The sequence below is a fragment of the Triturus cristatus genome, chromosome 4_2 (genome assembly GCF_964204655.1).
Source record: "Triturus cristatus chromosome 4_2, aTriCri1.1, whole genome shotgun sequence".
Lineage (NCBI taxonomy): Eukaryota > Metazoa > Chordata > Amphibia > Caudata > Salamandridae > Triturus > Triturus cristatus.
Window position 1 is genome coordinate 708,262,653 of NC_140586.1, and position 24,832 is coordinate 708,287,484.

The following is a 24,832-nucleotide window of genomic DNA, read 5'->3' on the forward strand; positions in this document are numbered from 1 at the left end:
GTACGCAGGGCTTCCTACTCTGCGCGTGTGGGCCTTAATTATCCTGCGGGGGTTTCAAATGGTGCTGTCGAGCTCCCACATGTTAGGGCACTGAAGCGCTGCCTTCGTGGTTGGTGTGGGCCTTGGGATGTAGAGGAGCCCGAAAAACGTGCCCAACACGGCCTGAGGTGGATCATAAATCGGAGGACCCCTCCATCCGGGTACTCCCCTCACGTGGCGTATGGCAGCAGAGATTTGTGGCCTTCCCAGAAGTCCGGCTCCCAGCCATGCGGTTAGCAGTCCAGCGGACCCCACAGCCCGCCCAATCTACTCACAAGCGGCAACGCGGGCCAAACACCAGTTACCTGGGAGCTTGTCTCTGCGACTATGTGCCCCGAGGCTTCTCCCTGTCCGGAGCCTCTCTCCCCGTGTCCGGCGCTTCCTGGGAGGATCGGAGCAGCTTTCCGGCTCCGGCGTGGCGCTCCTGGTGCCGGGCAACACCTGGCACCGGCGCCCACTCACAGAGCGGCGGGTCCTGACGTCACAAGGGCTTCCCTACGGGGCTTCCCGCGGTTCCCAGGCTGGCGGCGCTGATTTTGGGCCACAGCGCTTCTTCCTCAAAGCGCTTGCAGTTGATTTTGGGTCCCGGGCCAGCGGCGGTGAAGTCTGGACATGCAGCGCTTTCTTCCACAGCGCTCTTGGCAGGCACACAGTGCGTCCAGGTGCCCGGGCTGGCGGCGGTGACTCTTGAGTGTAAATAGCGCTTGTCTTCACAGCGCTTCCAGGACACAGTGCAGCTGGGTGCCCGGGCCGGCAGCGGTGATTATGGGTGAAACAGCGCTCTTCTTCACAGCGCTATATAGCGCTCCACAGCGCATTCAGGTCCTGGCCGGCGGCAGCGATTTGGGGCGATTCAGAAAACAGTTTTGGATACCCAGGGCTGCAGAGGCAGTCTTATACCTGGCAGGGCAAGATGAGCAGGCAGTAGGGCAGCTCAGCAAGTTGGGGCAGAAGTTCCTGGGAGCAGTCAGCCTCAGCAGTGTGGCAATCCTCCTGGCGCAGCAGTCTTCACTCCAGGTGAGATTCTTCCTGGTCCAGTAGTGTAACAGAGATGTGTGGCCAGGACCCTCCCTTTTGTACCCTGCAGTCTAGTTACTAGAAGGGGGCAGAAGTCTCTGGAAGGTTCTAGGGGTAGGAGTTTCTGGAAGAGTCCAGGGAGTTCTGGGATGTTCCCTGCCTTCCCTGAACTGGCCGTCACAGTGACAAAAGGCAGGGCCGATAAGGCTACAGTGGGCAGCCAGTCACAGCCCATTCAAGTGGAGAAGGTGTGAATCACCACTCCCTACTCACAGCCCAGGCAGGCTATCAGTATGCAGATGGGAGGGGGGCGGGGGAGTCTGCAGTGCCCAGACTAAGTGTAGGCAGAGAAATATCTACTTTCTAAAAGGGAGAATTCTAGAATAGTAGTGCCCAAACCCTATACATCATTGGAAAGGGTTACCCGCCCCGATTCTAACAAGACCAAACATGACAGACTTATTAGGTCCCAGTCAGAAATTATCCCAGAAGGGGGGTTCCCAATGTTAGCCTATGGAGGGTTAAGCCTCACTGCAGTAGCAGGGGCCTGTGGCAGATATGCCAGTGTCACAATGTTTTAGGGGAGAGCACCTGCACCTCATCACGGTTTAGCAGTGTTAAGGTGCCCAGAGGGCTCAGTCCAACAAAAATGTACGGTAAAAATGGGAGGCACAAGGGCGAAAAATGTAGGGGGAGTCCACCCTAAGGCTGACAGGTCCAACAGGGCCGTAAAGACATGCAAAATGTAAAAGAAACTGTGTGATTTGTGGAGCAATTGCTGCATGAATTTATGCAATAGTGTAACCTCATAAACATTTTAGCTATGTGCTTGTATTATGTTTATGTGACACGTTGAAAATAAAAAAACAGCTTTAATCCTCAGAAGAAAGAAACAATACAAGATTGAATTGAATGCACGGAAACCCCACAGTGCATAAAACAATGCAGATATATTTATTCTTAAATAGTTAGACTAACAGGTAGGCAGCAACAGGCACATACATTTCAGCAACTTCAAATGCACACAGCCATTCCAACCTATTCCCACCCCGCCTTAGTCTCATTTGTTTATTATCACTGCAAAAATGATACTTTCTTCAGCATCAACCCTAGCAACTCATGGAAACTGCCAGATGAAAGCATCAGGTTTCTTATTGCCAGGTATGAAATGTCCAGTGTCGAAATGGATGTTTGCATTTTCATAACACACAATACTGAACGAGTGAAAGAACATAATCTGATATTTTCCTTACCTTGACACCAGAGTTTGAGATATCCAAACAGTTAAGTTTCTTAAAACATAGAATAAATGCCGCCCCTTTGTCTGTTAAGTTGGGGTTGCCTGGAAAGTAAAAATAAGTCGACTATTTAAACACAGATCAAGATACAAAGGTCACCAAATGTGCGCTCATGAGTTAGTGAACTTTACATGCAATAAAAATGTATGTTTCTATCTTTTTTAAACATCTGACTTAATACAACTAAATTGAGGTTCCTTTCATGCACAGTTCTAAATTGAAGTTTCAATATTTGTAACTTCTGACTTTTCTTTACATTAAGTTCTTCTTTTATATTCCATACAGCCTTCAAAAAGCAGAAATTACACTAGTTAAATACGCGTCCACTGTTGAACGATTAAATCGGTGCAAAGAAATTCCATGAATGTTCGGTGATTTTCGAATCTGAGGATGATTAATTTGATGATCAAGAAATAAAAATTCCATAAATGTAGAATCAAGGATTGTGCATTCAGAGTGCCTCCACATTATCAATTATTTATTAACATAAGCATGATCTTCAGTAACCAAAATGTCATGACAGAATTTTATATTTGAAAATGCTCTGATTACTTAATGGTAATCTTCAATACTCTGATTCTTCCTTCCTCATGCAAATACTTAATCTATGAGTAAATGTACCCATTCACCGTTGACTTTCCAGGAATGTTTTTCTTTTGTTTCTATTATTGAGGCAGAGAATCTACCCATAAAGCCTCTCTGACCCGTAACACTTCCTGTTCTTTACAAAACCCTTGACTAGAGGATGATGAAGGTAACAGGGTTGGAGGGAGGGTCGTAAGTATTGGGATGAGGAAGAAAGATTCGGAGTAGTGAAGATTCCCAGTAAGTAATCCAAGCATTTATGCCTCATTTCCTTCCTCGCCCCACTACTTACACTATGAGTTTGCCCAAGCAAAAACGCCTTCATCAGCCCAGAGACCACAACTGGACTGTATTAAGGAGAAAAGAATCTTATTGTCATTGATTTAAGGGTTCCTGTTTTCATCAAAAAAAGGCAATTTTTCAGTTTCATAATATCAACAGAAAATAGTACACAAGTCCCACCACCTAAAATCTCAGGTGATCTAGGCAGTTATGAATTCTAATAGAACCTGGAATCCAAAGGCCAAATAGGAAACCTCAACAAGATACAACCTGTAATGGAGATTGTAAACCGAGAAAGCTTACTTGTAAACTGGAATCTACCACAATCCTGATATGGAGAGAAACCAATTGTCCTCATTCAGATCCGCCCTTTACCATATCATCTCTTGACTTAGCCTAGAAATCTAGAGCTTCTTCCGGAACATCAAATGTATTCCCCATTAAGCATGAACACCTAATCAACACAGCTGAGTGCAGCCAGGAACCCAGAGCTCAAGAAACTTACTGGCCTCAGCTTCCCTAGTAGCTAGGACAACAGGCACATGTCACCATGTCTGGCACTAAGCCTTAAGGAGAGGGACATAAGATCCTAAAACACAGTCCAGAAGAGATGTGGGCACAGAAATTAACCAACTACTGCTAAATCATGTAGAGAACTAGAGACCAAAAGAACTCTATTCAGGAATCTCATACTGACAAACATCAGATCGACAGCTTAAATGGTTAAATGGAAAGGGTATCAGGAAGTATAAGAGCACAGATGAGAAGGAGACTAAGAAGATACCCCTCCTAAACCCCTTGTAGACATCCAAGGATGAAAATCAGGGACTCCCTGTCAGACTGCCATTATCATGACTCAAAAAGGGGGATGTTCACTCGCTGAGAAAAGTCACCAGGACAAAAAAGACAGCCAAAAGATATGTGCTCATAATCCTGCTAAAGGCAACGGCTTCGAAAGTAAAAGGAACTAGCATCCCTCAATTTCTGACAATAACAAGGAATTATGATGGAAGTAACCAATACCTACTACATGTCCCCGAAGTCCCGGCAACACCCGGGATAATGCTTTTTAAACACCTGAAATAGACTGTGAAGATAGTCCTACTTGTGTATCTAACGCCAACTTCCTCAGTTTCTGACTGAATAGCAGATCATCCAGATTTAAAGGTGTATTACCATCTACACATGTAGCAGACCTAGAGCCGGTACCAGACTCTGCTTGAGTAGAAGAGTCATAGATAGGCAAATACTCTGAACCACTAAAAGCAATAGCCCACCAAAATCCACAAATGACGGCGAGAGCTATTAAGGTGCAGAGGAAGCATGAACAAAAAAAATACAACCTTGATTTAGGCCATCCCTCCTAGAAGGCAGAGCTGACCTTCAAAATCCCACTTGAAGAGACTCAAAGAGATAACCTTGGACAGGAAGTCCACCTCAAACATCATACCAAAAGATCTTCAAGGTCCTTTGCCCTCGGAATATCCTGGAATAAGTTTTGTGATCCTTACTCAAGGATTTACTGCAAGATGAAAAAGGCTTTATAATGAAGGGAAACTGACTACTGCATCTACCGGTCTGTTACTGAAAACCTTCCACGAGGCTAAAAAGGGCTGATGAGCCTGCGGGAACACTACCCATACCCTCTTTTTAATGAGATAAAGGCAGAGGTAATCAAATCTATTCTCACCCCTGGTCTCAGGCACTCCGCTGACTGTAAAAAGCCTGGGAATACCTACAACTGGCTGGAAAATCATCTAGCACTTTTTCTAGTTCTAGCCAACTCTTTTTTTTTTAGGCTTGAAATGGAAAGAAGTGTCTTACAGTACTAACCATAACATCAGACAACAATCAGGCTTAGACTTTTGATCGACTAAATGAGTGAAAACGATCCTCACCTCTGAAACCGTAAACTGAAAGACTGAGAATTTATCAAGAGCTGGAGGATACCGCACAGGTGTCGAATCCGCAATCAACCGGAACCATAATGTACTATTTCCAAGGTATACAATCCAGAGAAAATAGCGGATTCTACCGAAGCACATGTAATGAAAAGTCCAAAGTATAAGGAGCTGAACAAGATTCAATCCTTAGTTTCCAGAAGTTTTATCCAATTAAGGTTATTCCTAAAAAATATTTCTTCACATAGAACTTGATTGCATTTTTAAGCACATTAAGCAGCAGCTAACATGTTTTTCATCACAAAGTACCCTTTTCAAGGCTCCAAATAATACAACACAAACGTTCCTTTTAGAACCATAATGTCATACGCAGTGATAAAAATGAATACGATAAAAAAATACACATGTATAAAAGCAAAAAGGGAAACCGAAATGAAGCCCTCGATTCTACAGAGTAACAGTTTCAGTGCACCATCCACTATGGTGGTGTGAAATGTATAAATCATAAATGTGATTGCCATATAGACAGGCACACTGAAGGGGGGTGAGATAAACCCAAGAAAGTAAGCTCAGTAATTTTTTTTTTTTAACATATGTTATTGGTTTTCGAAATCTTTAATATCATATACCATCAGTAATTGTTTTAAAAAAAAACAACTTTTCATTAACAAAGCTCAAGAGACCGTACAGTACAATACATTTCCATTAGTACATCATGGAGCGACACAGAAAATCAATGGCAGTGTGTTCATGAGGGAATAAAGAAAACATTATTTTGCCCATCCAGAAAGCATCTATTTACTCCCACCCAGTTCTCTGTATTTTCGCCAGGGGGTCCATATTCTTAGCACAGCCCCTACTTTTGTACAGTTTCTTCGGCCCGTTGACACCAGTCAAGATCGCGTTTCCATTCTTCCAGCTGCTGAGGCACAGGCGCCCCCGGACCCCCTGGCAATGTTACGCTTCGCAATTCTAGCAGCCAGAGCCAGCCATATTCCCATATATCTGGACCAGTCAGAGTCGCCTTTGATCATCAATGGAAGCCACTTTGGCTGCAAAGGGACCGTTTCTCCCACCACCCTGGATATCGTATCAGTGACTTTCTGCCAGAATCAAACTATCTCGGGGCATTCCCACAGAATATGCAGGAAGGTACCCTCTTTCTGACATCCCCCAACACATAGCACTGACATCCCCCAACACATAGCGCTGACATCCCCCAACACATAGCGCTGACATCCCCCAACACATAGCGCTGACATACCCCAACACATAGCGCTGACAGGATCCTACCCCATGTATATAGGTGGGTGGAAGGATAGTAAGTGCGGTGTATAATCTTCAGCTGCACTAATCTAAATCTAGAGCGTATTGCGATCTCCCTAGGGCTCTGAAGTGCCTCCTGCCACTCTTCATTGTCAATTTTGCCCAGGTCTTTGGCTCAGGCATCTTGGTGGGTAATCAGGGGGTCTGGTACATTATTTATCAATTTGCGATAGATCGTGGATGTCGGTTTCTCAGTAATGGGGTCAAGTAGCAGCCTGCCTTCTAACGAGTAGTAGTCTGGAACTGACGTACTACTGTGTATGTGCGTGCACTAGGCATGTCGGAGTCTCATATGGTGGTATCTCTGTGACAGGTGGAGGTTATATTCCTTCTGGAGATGTGCAAAAATGAGGGGGGAATCCCCTTTCCAAACATCCCCCAAATATTCAATCCCTATCAGTTTCCACCCTTTGAAACCCTTCGCGCAACTGGTAGCCCATCCACAGGGGGGTTCTACCGGTCAGTTTTCCCGCCCATCCTAGAAGTTTATTAGTTTCTCTCCAACATTGCAGCACAACCGTAGTATGTTCAGGCCACTCCGGACGTGATCTTCGAGAATATAGAAGGGGTTCACAGTTCCCTCCTGGCATAACAGTTTTGTCTACTCTATAGGCTGGTTTGTCAACGTCTACATATACCCAATCATTTATCATCTGAAGTTGTGAGGCCCTGTAGTATAGTTGGACGTCCTGAACTGCAAGGCCACCATCATATATCCCCTCCTGTAGCTTGTGGAGTGGGATTCTCGGGGCACCACCCTCCCACAGCAATGTTCTAACCGCCTGTGCTTTTCGTTTGAACATGGTCAGGGGGACAGGATATGAGGTAATATGGAGAATATAGAGATGCCTCAGTAAAGCTCAGCAATTGTGATACTTGGTAAATCAGCCACACATTTGCCCCATGAAACTCGCTTTTGTCCTATTTCAATAAGCCTATGTAATTAGAAAGAAACCATTCTAAAAAGATTACACCGTGACCACGGTCTTTGAATACCCAGCAAACGTGATGAGATAGGAACAAGATTTGAAGGCCTGGTTACTGAAAACAAGTTTGTGGCAGAATACCGTAAAACACAGCTTTGGCAAGACAGACAAAATTAACAGGGACAGCCTAAAGCAAATAAAGCCAGCAAATGGAAAGCAGGAAAACGTGAGTTACAAACCACAAAGCCATTAGCAAGCAACAGGTTTAATACATAACTAGGTCAACCTTCTAAAAGTATCCAAGATTTCTTTAGCAAACGCTGACAGCTGCGCAGTCTGGTAGGCTGCAACCTAAAAAGCTCTTCACTCCCTTGCTTGTAAGTGGCACGGGTAGGAGCATCCGATCTGATTAGCAATGTTTAGGTGGGATAACCTGTGGGTATCTTCTCCATAAGACTGTTCGTAGAAACAAGCATCTGGCTTCAAACAAAACTTTGCTGAAATGGGACAGCAGAAGCAGATATAATGGTTGACAGGGAGGAGCTTTGAGCACACCCCCTATCTGCCTATACAGGGTCACACACAAAGATTTTTTTTTTTTTAAACATTTTTTTTATTATTTTCGGGCCAACATCGCAATACAAATCCACAACAGCCTCAGCCCTCCACCGGAGAGTGTTACACCTAACATTGCAATCCGTTGAGCATGAGAAAAGTCACCCTTCCCGCGTGGGCTCCCCCCACCATCTCCCTCTCTCAACCCATGTCAGTGTGCCCCCCTCTGCCTGTCCTCCTCCCGATGAGACCCCCCTATCACTAAGTATCATGTACGGGTACTCAAACCATTCCCTGGCAACTCGGGCTTTCCCCCATTTCTAGCCACGCCTCATGTGTCCACTTCTCCCCATGTCTCCCCTCCTACTCCCCACTTGCCGCTGCCTCCTGTCGATCGGATGTGCTCCCGTCCCCTCCTGTGTCAGACATCAGCCCCTGAAGTTCCACCACCAACGCCTCCCAGGCACGGGCCGTCGCTAATGCCTTTTCATCATCCCTCCTAAGTGCTAGTTGCAATCGGAGTGTGCCCTCCGCGCCTGCCCATTTCGCAAACGCCGTCCTCCACCTCAGAAAGCTAGGTCCCACCCGTGATTTCCAATGCATGGTTAGTTCCCTCTTGGCCATAATCAACCCTAAGTCATAGAACTTACTGGTAATCTTCGTTCGGCGGATGTGGGGAAACCAAAGCAGCAGGCAGGCCCCCATTTCCGGGGCAATATCACGGTCTGTCACCTGATTCAGGCAGTCTATAACATCTTCCCGGTAGTCACCCAACTTCGCGCATGACCAAAACATATGTCGAAAATCAGCCCCATCTCCCCCACAACGCGGGCACTGAGAATGTGCACCCCCAAAATATTGCAATATCTTAACCGGCGTCAGATAAGCCCTGTGCAGTGTAAAAAACTGAACCAGCTGAAACCGGGCATTACGCGTTCCCTTTCAGGCCCGCCGCACCAGCGTGGACCATGTCGACTCGGGGATCGGCTTCCCGAGGTCCACTTCCCACCTATCCCTCAACGTGTCTAAGGGCCGCAAGCATGCCGTCGACAGCCTGCGATAGAGGCAGGTAATAGCCTTGGACGTCCCCGCCGCCATAACTACGTATTGGCAGCCTGCGGCGACCGGCGGCTCCGAGAGCCCCATATTCCAATGCCTCTGGAGGCCCGCTACGAGGGCTGCGTGAAGTAGATAAGTCTCCCCGCGGGAGCCCATAAGAGTCCTGCAAGTCCTGGAAGGGCAACAGCACCCCCTCCCTAAACAAATCACCCACCACTTGTATGCCCAGCTCCTCCCAAACGGCTAGCTCCGACCAATCGCCCCCATGTGGGAGCGCCGTACACATACCCAGGTGGATCTCCGGGGTATAAGGGTGGGCTATGGCGGCCCTCTTCTGACACCGGTTTCAGCACAACCTGAGGGTGCGCTCCTCCAGAGTGAGCCGAGCAAGGTCCATCCGCTGCTGGAGGACTATGAAAGCGATAACATGACGAGGAATCAACCTGCCCTGCGGGCCCTCTGGGCCTCTATACTCCCTAGCCACCGCCTGTGTGAGCCATTGGAGCTGTGCTGCTAGATAGTACCATTCAAAGTCCGGGACCGCCAGGCCCCCCTCCGCTCTTGACCGCCGCAGTGTGGTCAAAGCCACCCGCCGCCGTCCCGAGCCCCATATGAAGCCCGTAGACAGTGCACGAAGCCGCTCAAAATACGATGCCGGTATCCATATGGGCAATGTGCGAAAAAAGTATAGGAGGCGTGGTAGCGCCACCATCTTCAGCAGCGCCACCCTCCCTGCACACGAAAGTGGGAGCGCACTCCAAAAACCTATGATGCCACGCAGGCCCCGAATGGCTATGCCGACATTCCCTTCCAGCAGATCAGGCTGGGTGTGATAGATATTAACCCCCAAATAACGCAGACAGTGACCCTCCCATCGTATCGCCCCCAGCGAGGGAGTGGCTTGTCCATTAGACAACAACGGGAACAAGCATGTCTTGCCCCAGTTGACTTTGAGCCCCGACAGGTGACCAAAGTCCTCCAATAAGGCGGTCGCTCCGCGCAGTGCGCCATCAGCGTCTGCCAAAAACATCAGCAAGTCATCCGCATAAAGGGATATATAGTGGGCTTCCCCCCTAAGCTGCACTCCAGCGTAAGAGCGCCCCAGTCGGGCATGCGCCGCCAATGGTTCAATGGCCAATGCGAACAACAATGGGGATAGCGAGCAGCCCTGCCTCGTCCCCCGCCGCACCCGGTAGGGGGCTGAGATGGTCGCCCCCGTCCTCACGCGGGCCGTGGCATCATTATAGAGCAAGGTGGTCAAGCGTACAAAGCCATCCCCCAGGCCAAATGCTTGCAACACTCGATATAGGTATGGCCACTCTACACTGTCAAAGGCCTTCTCTATGTCGACCGAAAGCGTTAGGGCCTCTGGGTATTCGTCCCGATCCACCTCCATCACCCGCATTAAACGTCGAACTGAGGTGGCCGTGTTACACCGGGGAATAAAGCCCGCCTGATCTGGATGAATCAGGGCAGTCATGTGGGTCAACAGGCGCGATGCTAATATTTTACTCAGGATTTTGTAGTCCACCGTCAGCATGGAGAGCGGGCGGTATGCCGCGCGAGCACTAGCATCTCCTCCGGTTTTCAGCAGGGGTACCACAATCGCCTCCCGGGCGGAGGCGGGCAAGCGCCCAACCCGCCATGCCTCACCGTAAAGGGCGTGCAGCTGCGGGGCCAGCAACTCCGTGTACGCCGCATAAAACTCGACGGGCAATCCATCCGCCCCTGGGGTCTTTCGACGAGCCATATGCTTAATTGCGGCGCGGATCTCGCCCAGTGATATGGCGTACCCTAAATCCTTCCCGTGTTCCGGGTCCAACCGGGGTAGACGAGCCGCCAATAGGAAGTCATCCAAGCCTTCAGGTGCCACCTGCATGGTGCTATCATACAATCCCGCATAATAACTGGAGAACTGCTTATTTATCTCGGTCTGAGAGTAGACCGGGGTCCCCCCCCGGCTCGACCAGGGAAAGTATTGGGGCACCTCGGGCCGTCGGGGTCGCCAGCCAGGCCAGAAGGGATCCCACCTTATCTCTCTCCACATGCGCCCGGGTGAGGTAGTCCTTATGATCAAAGCAGCGGAGCTTCTCCACTCGCACTGCCACTCCCTCACGTGCCTCAACAACCGCAGCCAGCATGTCCCCCCCCGCTTGATGCGCACGTTCGGCCGTACGCAGTTGGGCCTCCGCTCCCTCTATGTCCTTCAGCAGCGTCTTCCGCACCCCGGCGGTGGACGATATGCAAACCCCACTAACGACCGCCTTAAACGCATCCCATTCCAACGCCCTACTCGACGCCGTTTCCAAGTTATTCACAAAATACTGCTCTACACAACCGCTAACCTCAGCCCGGAAAACCGGATCCTCCAGGAGCATGGGGTTTAGACGCCAAGTAGGAATCGCCTGCCGTTGCCTGGGCCATTGTAACGCCCCCACGCAGGGGTTATGGTCGGAGATGGTTTTCGCCAGGTACTCACTATGCCGCACCAATGTCTGGGCGTCCGGTGAACACAGTATTCTATCCAGCCGGACATGTAACTCATGGGGGGCTGAGTAGAAGGAATAGTCCCTGTCTGTCGGATGATGGGTCCGCCAAGTGTCCACCAACCCCCAGGTGTCCTGCCAGGCCCGTCTACTGTTGGCCACCCGACGGACCACTGACTGAGCAAGGGGGGGGGGGGGGGTGGGACCTATCTGAATCAACATCAGTCACCGAATTAAAATCCCCTCCCAGCACCACCGTTCCCGTCAAATATGACGCCAGCTTCCCCGACAACCTTGAGAAGAAGGCGGCCTGGTCTATATTAGGTGCATATACACTGCATAAGGCCATGTCCCTCCCGTCCAGTCGCCCCTGCACTGCCACAAACCTTCCTTCCGTGTCCACTAGCGTCGTCAAAGGTTGGAAAGGGACCCCGGCTCTCACCCAAATCAGGGCCCCCCGTGCAAACTTCGAAAATGTAGTATAGGACAATTGGCCCCTCCAGCGCCGATGTAATGCCTGCCCCTCCTCTCGATCTAAGTGGGTTTCTTGGAGGAAGGCCACCTGTACCCCTCTCCGCACCAAGTATGCATGGACTTTATATCTCTTTGCCATAGAAGTGAGCCCCCTCACATTCCAGGTTAAAAATCTCAATTCAGGTGGGGTCCCCATCCCAGAGCCTGACAAAATTCCGCCCGTCTCTGGCCTCTGGCCTGCCTAGGTACACTGACATCACCCCAGAACCATGTAACTACCCAACTCCCCGAACTCCCTCCCTCCCCCAGAACAGGTGCTAAACCGCAGTTACCCATCCAAATACCACCCCAAAGAACCAAACACTCTGGTAGCCACCAGGGTCTCACAACGTCCGTGAGGGTGAGGTGGTGGCTCTGCGCCAGACGGGCTTGTCAACAGTCCCCCTTTGTGCATCCATGCCCAGTCTCGGTGGCCGTGGCCCCTGAGATAACGGAGACGGCCCGCAACGCCGCCCGTCGCTCCAGCACCGTTTGGGACGCTCCTGGAGATCTGACCCCTGCTGTCCGTGTCCTGGTGCGCCGGCTGCGACGGGACCTCGCCGGGGCCCCCGACTACTCCCCTCCGTCCGTGTGAGCCGCAGCCCCGGTGCGGAATGATTCCAACCAACTCCAGGCTGCCGCGGGATCAGTGAAGAAGGATGTCTTACCGTCCAGCACAACTCGGAGGCGGGCCGGGAACAACAACGTATACTGCAAGCCCTCGTCCCGCAACGCCCTTTTCACCGCCTGGAATGAGGAGCGCCTGCGCTGGACTTCCATGGAGTAAGCAGGGTAGATAGAGACTGGAGCATTCTCAACTTGGTAGGGGACCATTGTTCTAGCCTTCTGGAGGATTATATCGCGGTCCCTGTAATGCACCCGGCCCGGGTCTGGAGGGCGAGCCGGGACCCTATGCGCCCGCTCCAAGGTGTAAAACTGCGTGAGCCCCCCCGGCGCCACTACCTCTTTCAGCCAGGTCTCCAGATAGGTCAACATGTCTCCCCCTTCCACCTTCTCGGGCAGTCCCACCACTCGAATGTTGTTGCGGCGGTTACGCCCTTCTGCATCCTCGGCCCTCTTCTCCAGGAGCTGCACCCTCCGCAAAAGATCCACCGTCTGGGCCTCCGACGATTTCTGCGCCGGGACCACCAGCTCCAATGTGTCCTCCGCCTGCTTGACCCTGTCTGCCAAGTTCCTGTGGTCTGCCCGAAGCAATCCCAAATCCGTAGACACCTGCGCAATGTCGTTCTGCAACGCAGCTCTCGTGTCCGATATGGCCTGCAGAATTTGGTCCAGCTGGCGTTGTTGGAGGCCCGTTGCGGGTTCAGTGCGTGCCCCTCCGTCTCGGCCATCTGTGGAGTCGCCCACGGGGTCCGCCGGGTTCACCCCCAGCCTGGGTCGTGGTTTGCCCATGCTGCCAAGCAATGACACGCACCCGGGGGCGCAATTCAACTGTCCCCCAGGGCAACCCCCCGAGGCAGCTGCTACTATGGAGCACCGGGGCTCCCCTCGCCGTCAACAGGGCACGACACCCCCCCGCCACCGGTCCGTGATGGCGCCGGCGCTCCGCGGCCCCCTCGCTCCTCGTGACTCCCAGGCAAGGAGGTCCCACTCCTCTCTGGGGAGGTAACCCTCCAGTCTATACGGCGCGATGTTAAGCAGCCCCACCTCAGGCCGCTGATTCCTCTCCTCACCGCTCCGCCAGTGCAGTCACCGTCCTCCAGCCGTCCATAAGGAGCCGCCGCTCCCCGCTAGGAGGCCGTCCCAGAGCCCCAAGGAGGTGCAGGCCGGGGAACCAGGTTGCAGCCGGGCCCATGTCCCCCGCGGCTCCGGCGGGGCAGGCCGTCCTCTCGCCGGCCACAGTCTGGCATCCTGGGGGGGGGGGGTCTCAGCCCTCTCCTCGCCCTCAGGGCCGCTGTCCACAGCACCTTCGGCCGCACTCCGCCCCCAGGCCGGCCGCAAGATCACTCTCCACGCCTCCGGGCACACACAGCTGTAGGATCCGCCCCTGGTCGCCAGCCTGCGGGGGTCACTGAGGCACAAATCCGCTCCGCCCCGCCCGGGGTCCGCAATGCTCAGACGCCTTTCGCGGGGAAACCGCCACTTCCGGCGCCCCCAGCCGGGCAAGACTCTCCTCCGGGCGGCCACCGAGTCACTGTGGGCCGTGGCTGCGCCGCATCACGTAGGCCGCACAAAATGGCCGGTGCCAGCTCGCACTCGCCTCAGGTCCGGCCTCAGTGCCAGCCCCCGCTACTTCGCGCTGTCCAGCCGCGGCGTCCCTGGGGTCTGTGCCGGGCAAGGGCGCCCTCCGGGGTTCCCCGGGACACCGGGGCTTCGGTTAAACAGGATTTCGGCTGGGCTGGATGCGGAGCTCGTCGCTCACGTGTCCATGCCCGTCGGCTTCCAAGCCACGCCCCCGGGCCACACACAAAGATACAGTTAACAAGGGCCTGAAGAGTTATAGGAGCAGAAGTGGACTGTAGCTACATAATGATGTACTGTTTTTTAGATAGGTGCATCTTCAGGTCCTTCCTACATTGGAGCAGGGTTGGAGCAGTCCTTACGAATACAGGAATGGTATTCCAGATCCTGTGTGCATACATGGAGAAGGCCTGCTGTCCTTTTTTTCTCTTTTGTACACTTCTTTGCCTCTAGTCTGATGGTGTCATGGCTGCTGGTGTGCTGGGAGCTACCAGAGATGGTGTGGGCTTGTCAGTCAGATAGGTGGGGTGCTGACCATGTCACCTGTTTAAGTGATGCAGCTGGTTTTAAAAATAATGCGGGCCGGCAAGGGGAGCTGGTGTAGTTCCACCAGGTTGGGGCAGATGCGGTCAAATTTTTTCAGGCCATGGCAGAGATGTGCTGCAGCATGTAGGATAGTCTAAATAGGTCTATGCCTTGCAGGATGCACTCAATCCACTATGCAACAGATTGATGGAAGCGTACCATGACTACACAAAAAGGATCTTCAGAGATACATTTAAAATAAGCCATTAAACTTTTGAAGAGTGATCGAAAAATGATTGCATTTTCAATGTAAGCATATTAGCTGCAAAAACTGTCAATTCATAACCAATTGTAAATACTTCTTCACTGCAGCATGCAATCTGAGCAATACAGGTCCCCTGTACGGGAAGGGATCTGACATGTTCTGCAGGTCATGATTGTTGCACTTCTTTCCTAATTATGCCTCAGGTGACTTAGTTTCCTAGCAAATATTCTTGTACTCAAATTTTGCAGCACGAGATCGATGGATGTTGCTGCAAAATAAACCAAAACATGATTTTTTGCTGGTTTTTCATCAAGTCAAAGCGTATTTTTGTAAATAGTCACATTTTTTTAATGTAGTTTGCAAAGTTTTTCAGATAACTTTACAAAAGCGTGGGGGTGGGGGGGAAGGCCCATCCTGCAAATTTACACAGCTCTAAAGCCCATCCACATGAGAGACCCCCTTCCTTCACCCATGGATGGTAGATTGTGTGCCGTAAGGACGTCTCATTAATATACAGTCACACACAAAATGGTAGTCAAACCCCAGGCACACCACGCCACTTGTACTTGGAAAAGCAGAAAGCAGGCCACTACCTCTAGCAGAATAGTGACCTCTAGTGTATTTAAATGCTGACTACTGTATTGGCACCTTAACGGCATGAATAAAAGTAGTTTTCCCTCGCTATTTTGAGAATTAAAGGCACCTAAAGGGCCCTTGCACTATTCAGAGATATAAAAAAACAAAATGGAAGAGAAAAGCTGAACCTTCTTAAAACTGGCGGAATCTGCTTGCCAATTGTGAGGCAGATGAATTAGAGTTGAATGACCAATATTTGCACATTGGATTAATGTGCACTATGCCGGAGACAGGTCAGTTTGGGTTGCATGAGAGGGAAAAGTAAGTATTGTTGTGGTTTCCTGAGTAACCACCATTGCGGTCTCCGCTAATGCCAAAGCAGGCCTTTGCCGCATGATTTTTTAAAAATAATTTAAATGGTTGCTTTGTTACTAATTGAACCCTGGAGTTGCGATGAAAGTAACATGGTCAAAGCTAACACTTTGCCACTGCTGGTCTGTCCAGTGCTCGTTTGTGGCATCTGCCTCTCCGACAGATGCCATTCACAAACTTCCACTCATGCCGCTCCCCGACAGCCCCACTGTGCTTTGAGTCCAAGTAAAGTGATGAAAGCGCAGAAAACGTGAAACTAATTAATAAAAAAGAAGGGGGTTGGGAAGCCCACACATTTGACTGGTATGCCACCTCAGTGCCTTGGCATTGCTCCAGAGCTTACGTTGGTGCTGGCGAGTAATCAAGGAGGGGGAGGCTTGTAGTGTCAGCCCAAGCGTCAGGCGAGTAGCTGCTTCCCAAAGATGAGACTGCACTCTGCCGTCTCCTGTCCCAGTCTGGCTGCTGTAGAATGTCAAGCAACACCGGGACATTAATTTACAATAAAAAAATCCTCTCAATTTGGAGTCATATAAAGAAAATAAACAGGCACCCTTGGAAAACAGCGTTTGACATTTGTCCTCAGTCTCTCAATCAACTATGACGAGATAAGAACAAGATTTACAGGCCTGTTTACAGAAACGTAGCTCAGAGCGAGAGTGCTAATGTGAAGCGCTCAAAAGCAAAGAAAAAAGTAGTTTCTAGAACAGTTCCTAAAACAGGAACAGTTGATGAATAGTAGCAATTGGTCCATGCTCTCGGGGAGGGCTAAACACAGGAAGAGGTATGACCAGGCCTCGAAAAATGGTGAGTCAGATTTCATCAGGTCGAGCTATATTTCGGACCTACTCACCCGTTCTGGCGAGTTGGAAGTCAGTCAAAGATCTTTAGTTGGCTAAATTAGCCATGAAAGAGCAGTAAAAAACATTTGAATTACATAAATATACATAGCAAAATTCATCTTTGACAAAATCAAAACACAGGAATCATTTTTTTACAATGTTACGAAGCCGAACTGCAGAGGAAATAAACCTACAAATCATTAAACAAATGAATTCATCGTTTAGGAGAAGTAAATGGCGTAGCGCAGGTTGGCACGTTCTAATATTTAAAAATCTTAATAATGGTTTTAAAAAGGAACGTCTCGGGCCAGAATAAAATTTACAAAAAAACATGAAATGTAAAGTGCTCTGTGCAGAAAGTGAATCACATGGACACATTTGTAGCTTAGTTTCACAGTATATATTACATGGCTACGACACCAAGAGATGAGCAATACCCATCCTGAATCTAATCAGGTAAAACATCTTGGCCTGATTAAAATACGAGATACGGTTCGATTTTTGGGGAGCTAATTAATAGTGAGTGCTCTACAACCCCTTTTTTTTCCTTCTCTTCACTATCTCTTACTTGCTTCCAGTAAAAGAGAAAATCCTTTTTCAGATTATTTTTTGAGATTGCAGAAATATCACCCGGTGTGCTGAAACAGTCCTCCAAACCCAGCTTCCCTAGTTGTTCATGTATATAAGATAACCAGGGAATTGTTTTTACAGAGTCTGGTTTCAAACAACCTAAAATGATATCACGGTTCAGGACTGGTTCCTCCTTAGTCCATATGTTGTGCCAGAGTTTCAGAGGAGCTAATTGCGCATAAAAAGTCAATGGTGTTATACATAGTTCGTTGTGACACATAGTGGCTGGCGTGCTTTTCGGTAATGTTAATATGCGTTTTAACATCATATTTTCCGCTCTCTGAAGCCCCAACATTTTGGTAAAGCCCCATACTCAAGCACCATACAAAGCAACGGCACATGTCTGTGCTTTGTAAATGTCTATTATGGCTGTGATTGGGCGAGAGCCTAATTTTTTCGTGAATCTGAAGATGGCCTTGGCGTTTCTATTAAAGCTTCCAATCCTTGCATCTACTAGATGTGTCCATGAATTTTTTCCATTAAAAAATATGCAATTGATACCCAGGACAGTGTTTCATTATTTATATAAAAAGTTTGTTTTTGTTGGAGATTTACCTGTTACCATTACATGTGATTTTGCAACATTGGTTTTTAGGCCGAGGTCACTCATAAAATCGTTAAAACCAGGTAAAAGCCTTTGTAATCCCACCCCAGTTCTCGACATTAAAACACAATCATCAGCGTATAGTAGGGCCGGTAAAGACCTGGTATCTACTATTGGTGCATCTATGTTACCAGTTCTGATGTTACTTTCTAGGTCGTTTATATATATATAAGCAGATTAAAAATGGAGCAAGTACGCATCCCTGGCGAACCCCACAATCCATCTTTATTGGTGGGGGTGGCAAGTTGACAAAGAACAGGTGTTCCGTTCAGTCAAAGTGAAAGGAGCACTAAAGATGCCTTTAAATCTTGTTTTTTTCATGTCACGTTTGCTCTGTGTTAAGACAGAGGTCAGAATCAGTTTACAATGACTTTTCCTTCTCTGACAGCTGACTTCCAGGATTTTGTAACCTTCTGACCCGAAGTACGATGGGTATAATAAAAGGTTGCAGGGTATCACGTTTTTTCTAACACACATTTAAATAGCTAATAAGTCAATTGTACAAACATTTTGAAATATATTTCAGTAGTTGTGAAAGCCCATTTTCTGTAATTGGGCGATGAAAAAATATTTTAATAGGATTTAACACAAATCAGAACACTTTACTTGGTGATGTGCAAATGATAAATAGGTTTTATGAAAACCAATTTTCACAAATTTTTGTTAATACACTACATAGTTTTATCATTAAGGCTGCAAGTAAGAGGGAAAGTTTTGGCCATTTCTTGGAAATTTACTGTCTGTAAATGACAGTGCGCTACCACATCCTGCTTTAGTAATATATAAAAGTGAGTGTTTAAACATGACCTGAGAAACACTCCTGCCCCTGCCAGGATGCCAATGCTATTAGTAAACTGAGAGGCAAGTCAGGGATCACGTGTACCCTATACAAGGGCTAGATTCTTATTATACTTGGAGCAAACGTTCAGTCTATTTAATCAAACTAAAGAGTTTTGTTCTAAACAGCAGAAAAGCTTAAGGTGCACTCAGATGTGAGAATAAAGAAAAAGGCAACTCTGAAAATATTTGTCAATGATCACACAATTTGAGACCAGTTTAAGGGTCAAGTGCATCACAGTTAGATCGAGAAGATTATTCAAGTTACTCGACCTGCAGGTTTAGTAACATTTTTATGATTTTTCGAGGCCTGATGACGCATGCATGCATGACATGGACAAATGAGGAGAAAGAATATGAGAGCGAAGATGGAGCCGGCAAATGTGAAGCCTATGGGCAGGCTGAGGCCCACATATTAAATACAACAGTCTCTTTGAGACAGCACATGAACTTTCTAGCTGAGAACTAAAAATAAAATAAAAAAAATAAAAGCGGTGTCCAGCAACCACAATGAATGAAGACAGTGAGTGGTGACCTAACTAGCAGCTGTAACCACCAATACACGCGCGGTACAATTCGCCACAGCTGAAAACTAAAATAAATGCAGTGTTCTGACTGACTACCAAGCATGCAACATCACAAGCAGCCGCTCCAACTAGAAAAAACTGTGGTGCACCGAAACCGCGAAATAATCACAAAACACGCGTCGACAAGCAGCTGCTTCAACTAAAATTAATGTGGTGTCCTGTAACTGCAATATAATCAGAAAACATGCAGAGCCATAAGCAGCCGTCACAATTAAAATGCACGCGGTGTCCTGCAACCAAATGGTCTACATTCATATGTAAAAAAAAGAAAAACACTTACCGAATAAGTTAGAAGTAAAGGGGCCCAGCACCCGTTGAAATTACAAAGGTTACCCACAGCTAAACATTCAACAGCTCTTGTAGGGAAACAACAGGGCACAGAAAATGTACTATAAATATTAAGGGGGGTCAGGGGGGTGGGGGAGAGGTGCTTAATGGGTAGATTACATACCTCAATAACAGAAACAAAAGAAACAGCTTGGAAAGTGGTGGAAAGTTAAGGGTGAATGGACACATTCACTCAGAGCATGTAGTAGGACGAGGGAGGAAATTAGGAGATAATGTACAATACTAACATCTCTAATTAGTGTGTATCAGTAATCTTAGTTTGCCATTTATTCCCAACAGATTAGAATGCAGCACTCTACTTGGAAAATTCAACAAAAACACAGGTGCACAAGCTGCAAATTGTCCAGACATTTGCAGCAATGATGATCTGTGGCAACAGATACTCAGAACACATAGGAACTGCTGTTAAGATCTTCACACACTGCACGTATAAATACCTAAATTAATACAAAGGCATTCACACATTTAGCCCTGCCAATCTGCAAAACCTTAACCACATCACAAACCTTTTGATCATGCTTAGGCTTCTGTTTGTCTAAACCAACACAGAGGAAGACCAGGAGAGGAGTGCAGCCACTGGTAAACAAATGAACTCTGCTCCGAATCAACCTGCTTTCGTATTTCCACCTGTAACAATCCTTCATACAGAACAGGAGAGATGCTTCTTAAATCAACACATCTTTTCCAGTCTTGCTTGGCCTGTACCTGATGCTTATCAATCTCTTCCCTTGCTCCTAGCATCTCCCACTGTGTTGTAAATCCTGCATGACATACCACAGCTCCCCCTGTTGCCAACTAGTGCCATGGAGTCTAATTCACAGCAGGTCCTCCTTCAACTACAGCGAATCACAAATCTCATCTACAGTGGCCCAATTTCCAATTGTTACCAGCAAGACATCTTCAGTGTTCACATATTTTTAGGTCTATTTAGAGACAACTCTGGCTGTCTCACAGAGCTTATAGAGAGTAGTGCAGTCAGCACTCCACCACATTGCTTGTTATAAGCACGAGTCACATATCAGCTCGAATTACAGCTACTAGTTGTTTTAACTGTCAATTATAATGCATGACTGTGCACCAGCAAACATTTGTGCAACTGATGTTCAGTCCATTTTATTCAATTTGCTGTGCAATAGGTTTGCTCATCTCTGCATTATTTGAGTGTGCAATGTATTGTCTACTACTCTCTTAATGGACACATTTTGTCTAATAAATACAGCTCTTTACCGCAAGCTTAGTTTTGTGGGTCTGGAGCACACAGGCTGACATAAGACACGCATGCTCCCAAGAGTGTCATTGCAATGGCCCCACATTCAGCAGTGTCTAATCCTGAGCTGGGCAGGGAGGTTCAGGAGAGGTAGTATTCAGGGGAAATTTCATCAGCACCTGCAACACCCTCACACGCACATTAGAGAAACACACAACAGCACAGTTATATATGCATAACGTGAGGACACAGACTGATAAGTATGATCAGTCTGCGCCCTCAAGTTTCTGCTTGCACTCAATCACCATCGAACAGTATCACCACCTGCATCACGCTCTTTTATCCCACCCCTTAGTCAGCATTCCTGCTAACAATCCCCTTACACCCATCAGGCACACCATCAGTTCTTGGGTCCAATAGGGGATGCATCATTGATACTCAGTGCATCAACAAAAAAAAAGAAAAAGCAAAATCTCTCAAGAATCCATGGCAATCAGTGCCGATCACAGGGCGGTCTTTAGTCTCTACTGCTTTAATTCAGGATACCAAATTTAATTTCCTGATTTGTTCTTTCATCTAATTGTAATTTAGGACTCCTTTGTTAGGATCCATCCTGGGACATGCTATAAGGCTGACTTATGAAGGGATGCTGAGAAGCTTCAGTTATCGTATCTTGCCTCAATGACTTTCACTACTTAAAAGTAATACAGATACATGTACAGTATTTGATCAGGAAAGTCAATCTGCAAAGAGCAATTTCAAATGGAAATAGCGTAAGCAGAGAAATCAATGCAACAGTTAGTTGCCAAAAGTCTCGCAGATTTTTTTTATGTTTGCTAAAGCGTTTTGAAAAATTTAACTCAGCATAAAAGTACAATATGTGGCAGACTTAAATGTAAAAAACTGTGGTTGAAGACGTGTTCCCAATGTCATTGTTTATTCTGTATCTGTTATAAATGTGAAAGGATTGAGGGACATCTTATCAATTTACCATGAATTTGTGGCTATAAAAAATTACATCATGAAGGAATTCAAGGCAATTTGACTAGTCCTCTAGATTCTTTAACTGAAAACTATGGATTATTGTGAAGTTCTGTGAATGTATAGTCTTTAAATTATTTAATGAGACAGGCCAAAGATTGATCAGGCATTGCCAAGAATCTATCCTCTGCTTCAGATCTGGACCAAAACAATAGCCAGAGCTGCCACCTCTGGCACTGGGACCAGATTCTAGTCTAGGCGTTGGTTCAACATCCTGTGATTCTGGGCAAATCACTTCATCTTCTCATGCCTATAAACATTGCATGTGCCCTCGTGTAATGTAACTGACACTTGTTACTACATGCTGGCAGGTTTAGTACTAATATTAAAGAACCTTCTAAAAATCACTACAATGAACCTGCAGGTCACAGGAACAAATCCTAGTAAGAAATCTCAGTGAAATCGTATGGTTATTGCAGAGCTCCTTGTGTAACCCAAAGGTCACAAGTTCCAATCTCTAGAAACAGGTCCGTGGATAACAAGAAAATATCTGCCTGTGACCTCTACGGCATAAGTTTGAAACCTCTTAGGACTGAATCAAATTTATATTCTTTGGATGTTAAGGTTATTAATTTGGATAGTTTATTAGCAAGTGGAAAAGAATATTTGTATTGATTCACATGATACACTAAATATAGAATGGTCATGTTGTGTTCAATGTCACAATGACACCCAGATACGATATATTTGCTTTCCCACCTTGTTCTTATTGTGTCATCACATACTTTTTCTTCTCCTCTTTAATAAATTCTTTCAATTTACAACTAAGAAAGCAACTTCCAGACCGAGGCAGAGACACTGTTTGAAGGGGGACAGCTCCGGCCATACCGACAGCTCATGGGCAACTACGACCTACCCCCTGGAAAGTTCCTGCTTCACCGACAACTCATCGGCTGTTACCGACCATACTCCGATCTCGCACTAGGGGAACCTCCCACTCACCCAGTTCTCCACACAATCCTGCGAATGGGACCGGGTCGCCATCTCATCACATGGCTATATAAATCAATTAGGGTACTGACACCCCCGCTGCTGGGATCTCTACGGGCCCTTTGGGAGGAGGAAGCAGGGCGATCGTTTCATGATAGCGAGTGGGACAGAGCGATAGAGTTCCCCAAAAACGTTTCCAGGAATGCTCGGTTTAAGAACATCCAATTTCATATCCTACATAGGGCATACCTAACGCCTGCGCGCCTCCAACGCTTCTACCCTGACACGACCTTCCTCTGCCCCCGCTGTCAGGCAGGAGATGCAGCCTTCTCCCACATGTTCTGGACCTGCCCGGGCATTCAGACCTACTGGTCATATATCCACTCGACGCTCAGGGATCTCACCGGGCTGTCCCATCTGACTACTTGGGAGGGCTGTGCACTCGGCATTCTGGGACGGAGGAAACGACACAAAATACCATTGCGCTTTGTTTTCCTGGCCCACCTACTAGCCAAACGCTGTATAGCCATGCACTGGCGGGCCCCATCGGGTCCCCCACTCGCGGCATGGGTGGGGGCGGTTCTTAAATGGGCGGCGGCGGCGGAGGAGGATGCAATCAGGGAGGAAGAAGCCAAAGGTATACGTAAGGTCCCAATTTCCCTCGAATGGGCGCTCCTGCTGCACCAATTTAGGCACTCCCAGACTTCAGAGACCCCAGTCATTGACTTAAATACCCCCAGCACCACACAACCTCACACCGCACAAGCTCCCGGGATGGGAAAACCCCCTCCACGGTCTTCTTGGACTCATCGGGTCTAGCTTCCCCTAGCAGGAACGTTCAACAACACTCCATATCGGTCCGCATACCCTCTCCCTCCTAGGTGAATAGTAGCTGCACGTAGGCAATAACGAACTCATAGTATACGCCTCACCCCAATTCTAGGAACCCCATGGCACTCCCCGGTTCAGTTCCCCCCCTAGTTTTTCTTTAACTGGCACAGACCTGCTACACCACAGACCACACTCACACCAACCATGATGTACATGTAATATCGAACTCTACGATGGTCTACCCCGTTACGCATATGTTCCAATCATTTATGTGAAAAGTGATACATGTACGTTTATATAACTGAATGCCAATAAAAAGAATTTTCAAAAAAAAGAAAGCAACTTCCAGAAGTAAGATGGTTAAGAAAGTAAAAGTGCCACAAATGCCTGGAAAGAAACAAAACACAATGAAGGGTAGGAAACAGGGAAGTCAATTGCAAAATCATGTAGATCCCCTATAGAGGAATTCACTAGAGAGGGAATTATTCCGTTAATAAAGGTATTATTCATTGAAGGGATGAGTAAAAACCTACATTTTGAATCAGCAAATACTGATCTCCTTTTGCATTTTAATATTATAAAAAAAAGGGGAAAAATGGCCCCTGCTAAATAGATCGCACCTCTATGAAGCATAAAAAAATTGTACATCCCCAAGTGCAATTGCCTCAAGATGTTTAAGACAGGTGGGTTTTATCAACAATAAACTGGGAAAGGATTCGTTGTTTAACAGGCCATCATCTAAACAAACTTTTATATTACTACTACTACTTTGTATTTTTGGAGAGCTTTGCAAAGCAGAACATTCTGATATATTGGGTTATTTCTAACCAGTGTGTGATTTGTCGGGAAAGTGTGTATCTTTATTTCCCATGATGAGTCTTATGACTAGATGTAAATGTCTATATATGTTGTATTTGACTTCAAACTGATACTCAGGAGACTACAAGATAGATAAACACCGCAGTTATTGGGTGCCACTTTTCTTTGAACTAATCCAAGCTCTTTTTTGCAGCAGAACCAGAGTTGAACAGCTGAGAGAGCTGAAACCGAA

The 24,832-nt window shown here is 47.5% G+C and overlaps 1 protein-coding gene across 2 annotated transcripts in view; it reads right to left on the bottom strand.

Moving 5' to 3' along the window:
• The window catches only part of LRRC42 (leucine rich repeat containing 42), a 103,793-nt gene that overhangs the window by 31,422 nt on the left and 47,539 nt on the right, over positions 1 to 24,832 (bottom strand). For both annotated transcript variants that reach the window (XM_085602580.1, XM_085602579.1), the window contains exon 5: positions 2,310 to 2,398. In XM_085602580.1, the coding sequence (XP_085458706.1) occupies positions 2,310 to 2,398 (89 nt within the window). The remainder of the gene's footprint in view (positions 1 to 2,309; positions 2,399 to 24,832) is intronic.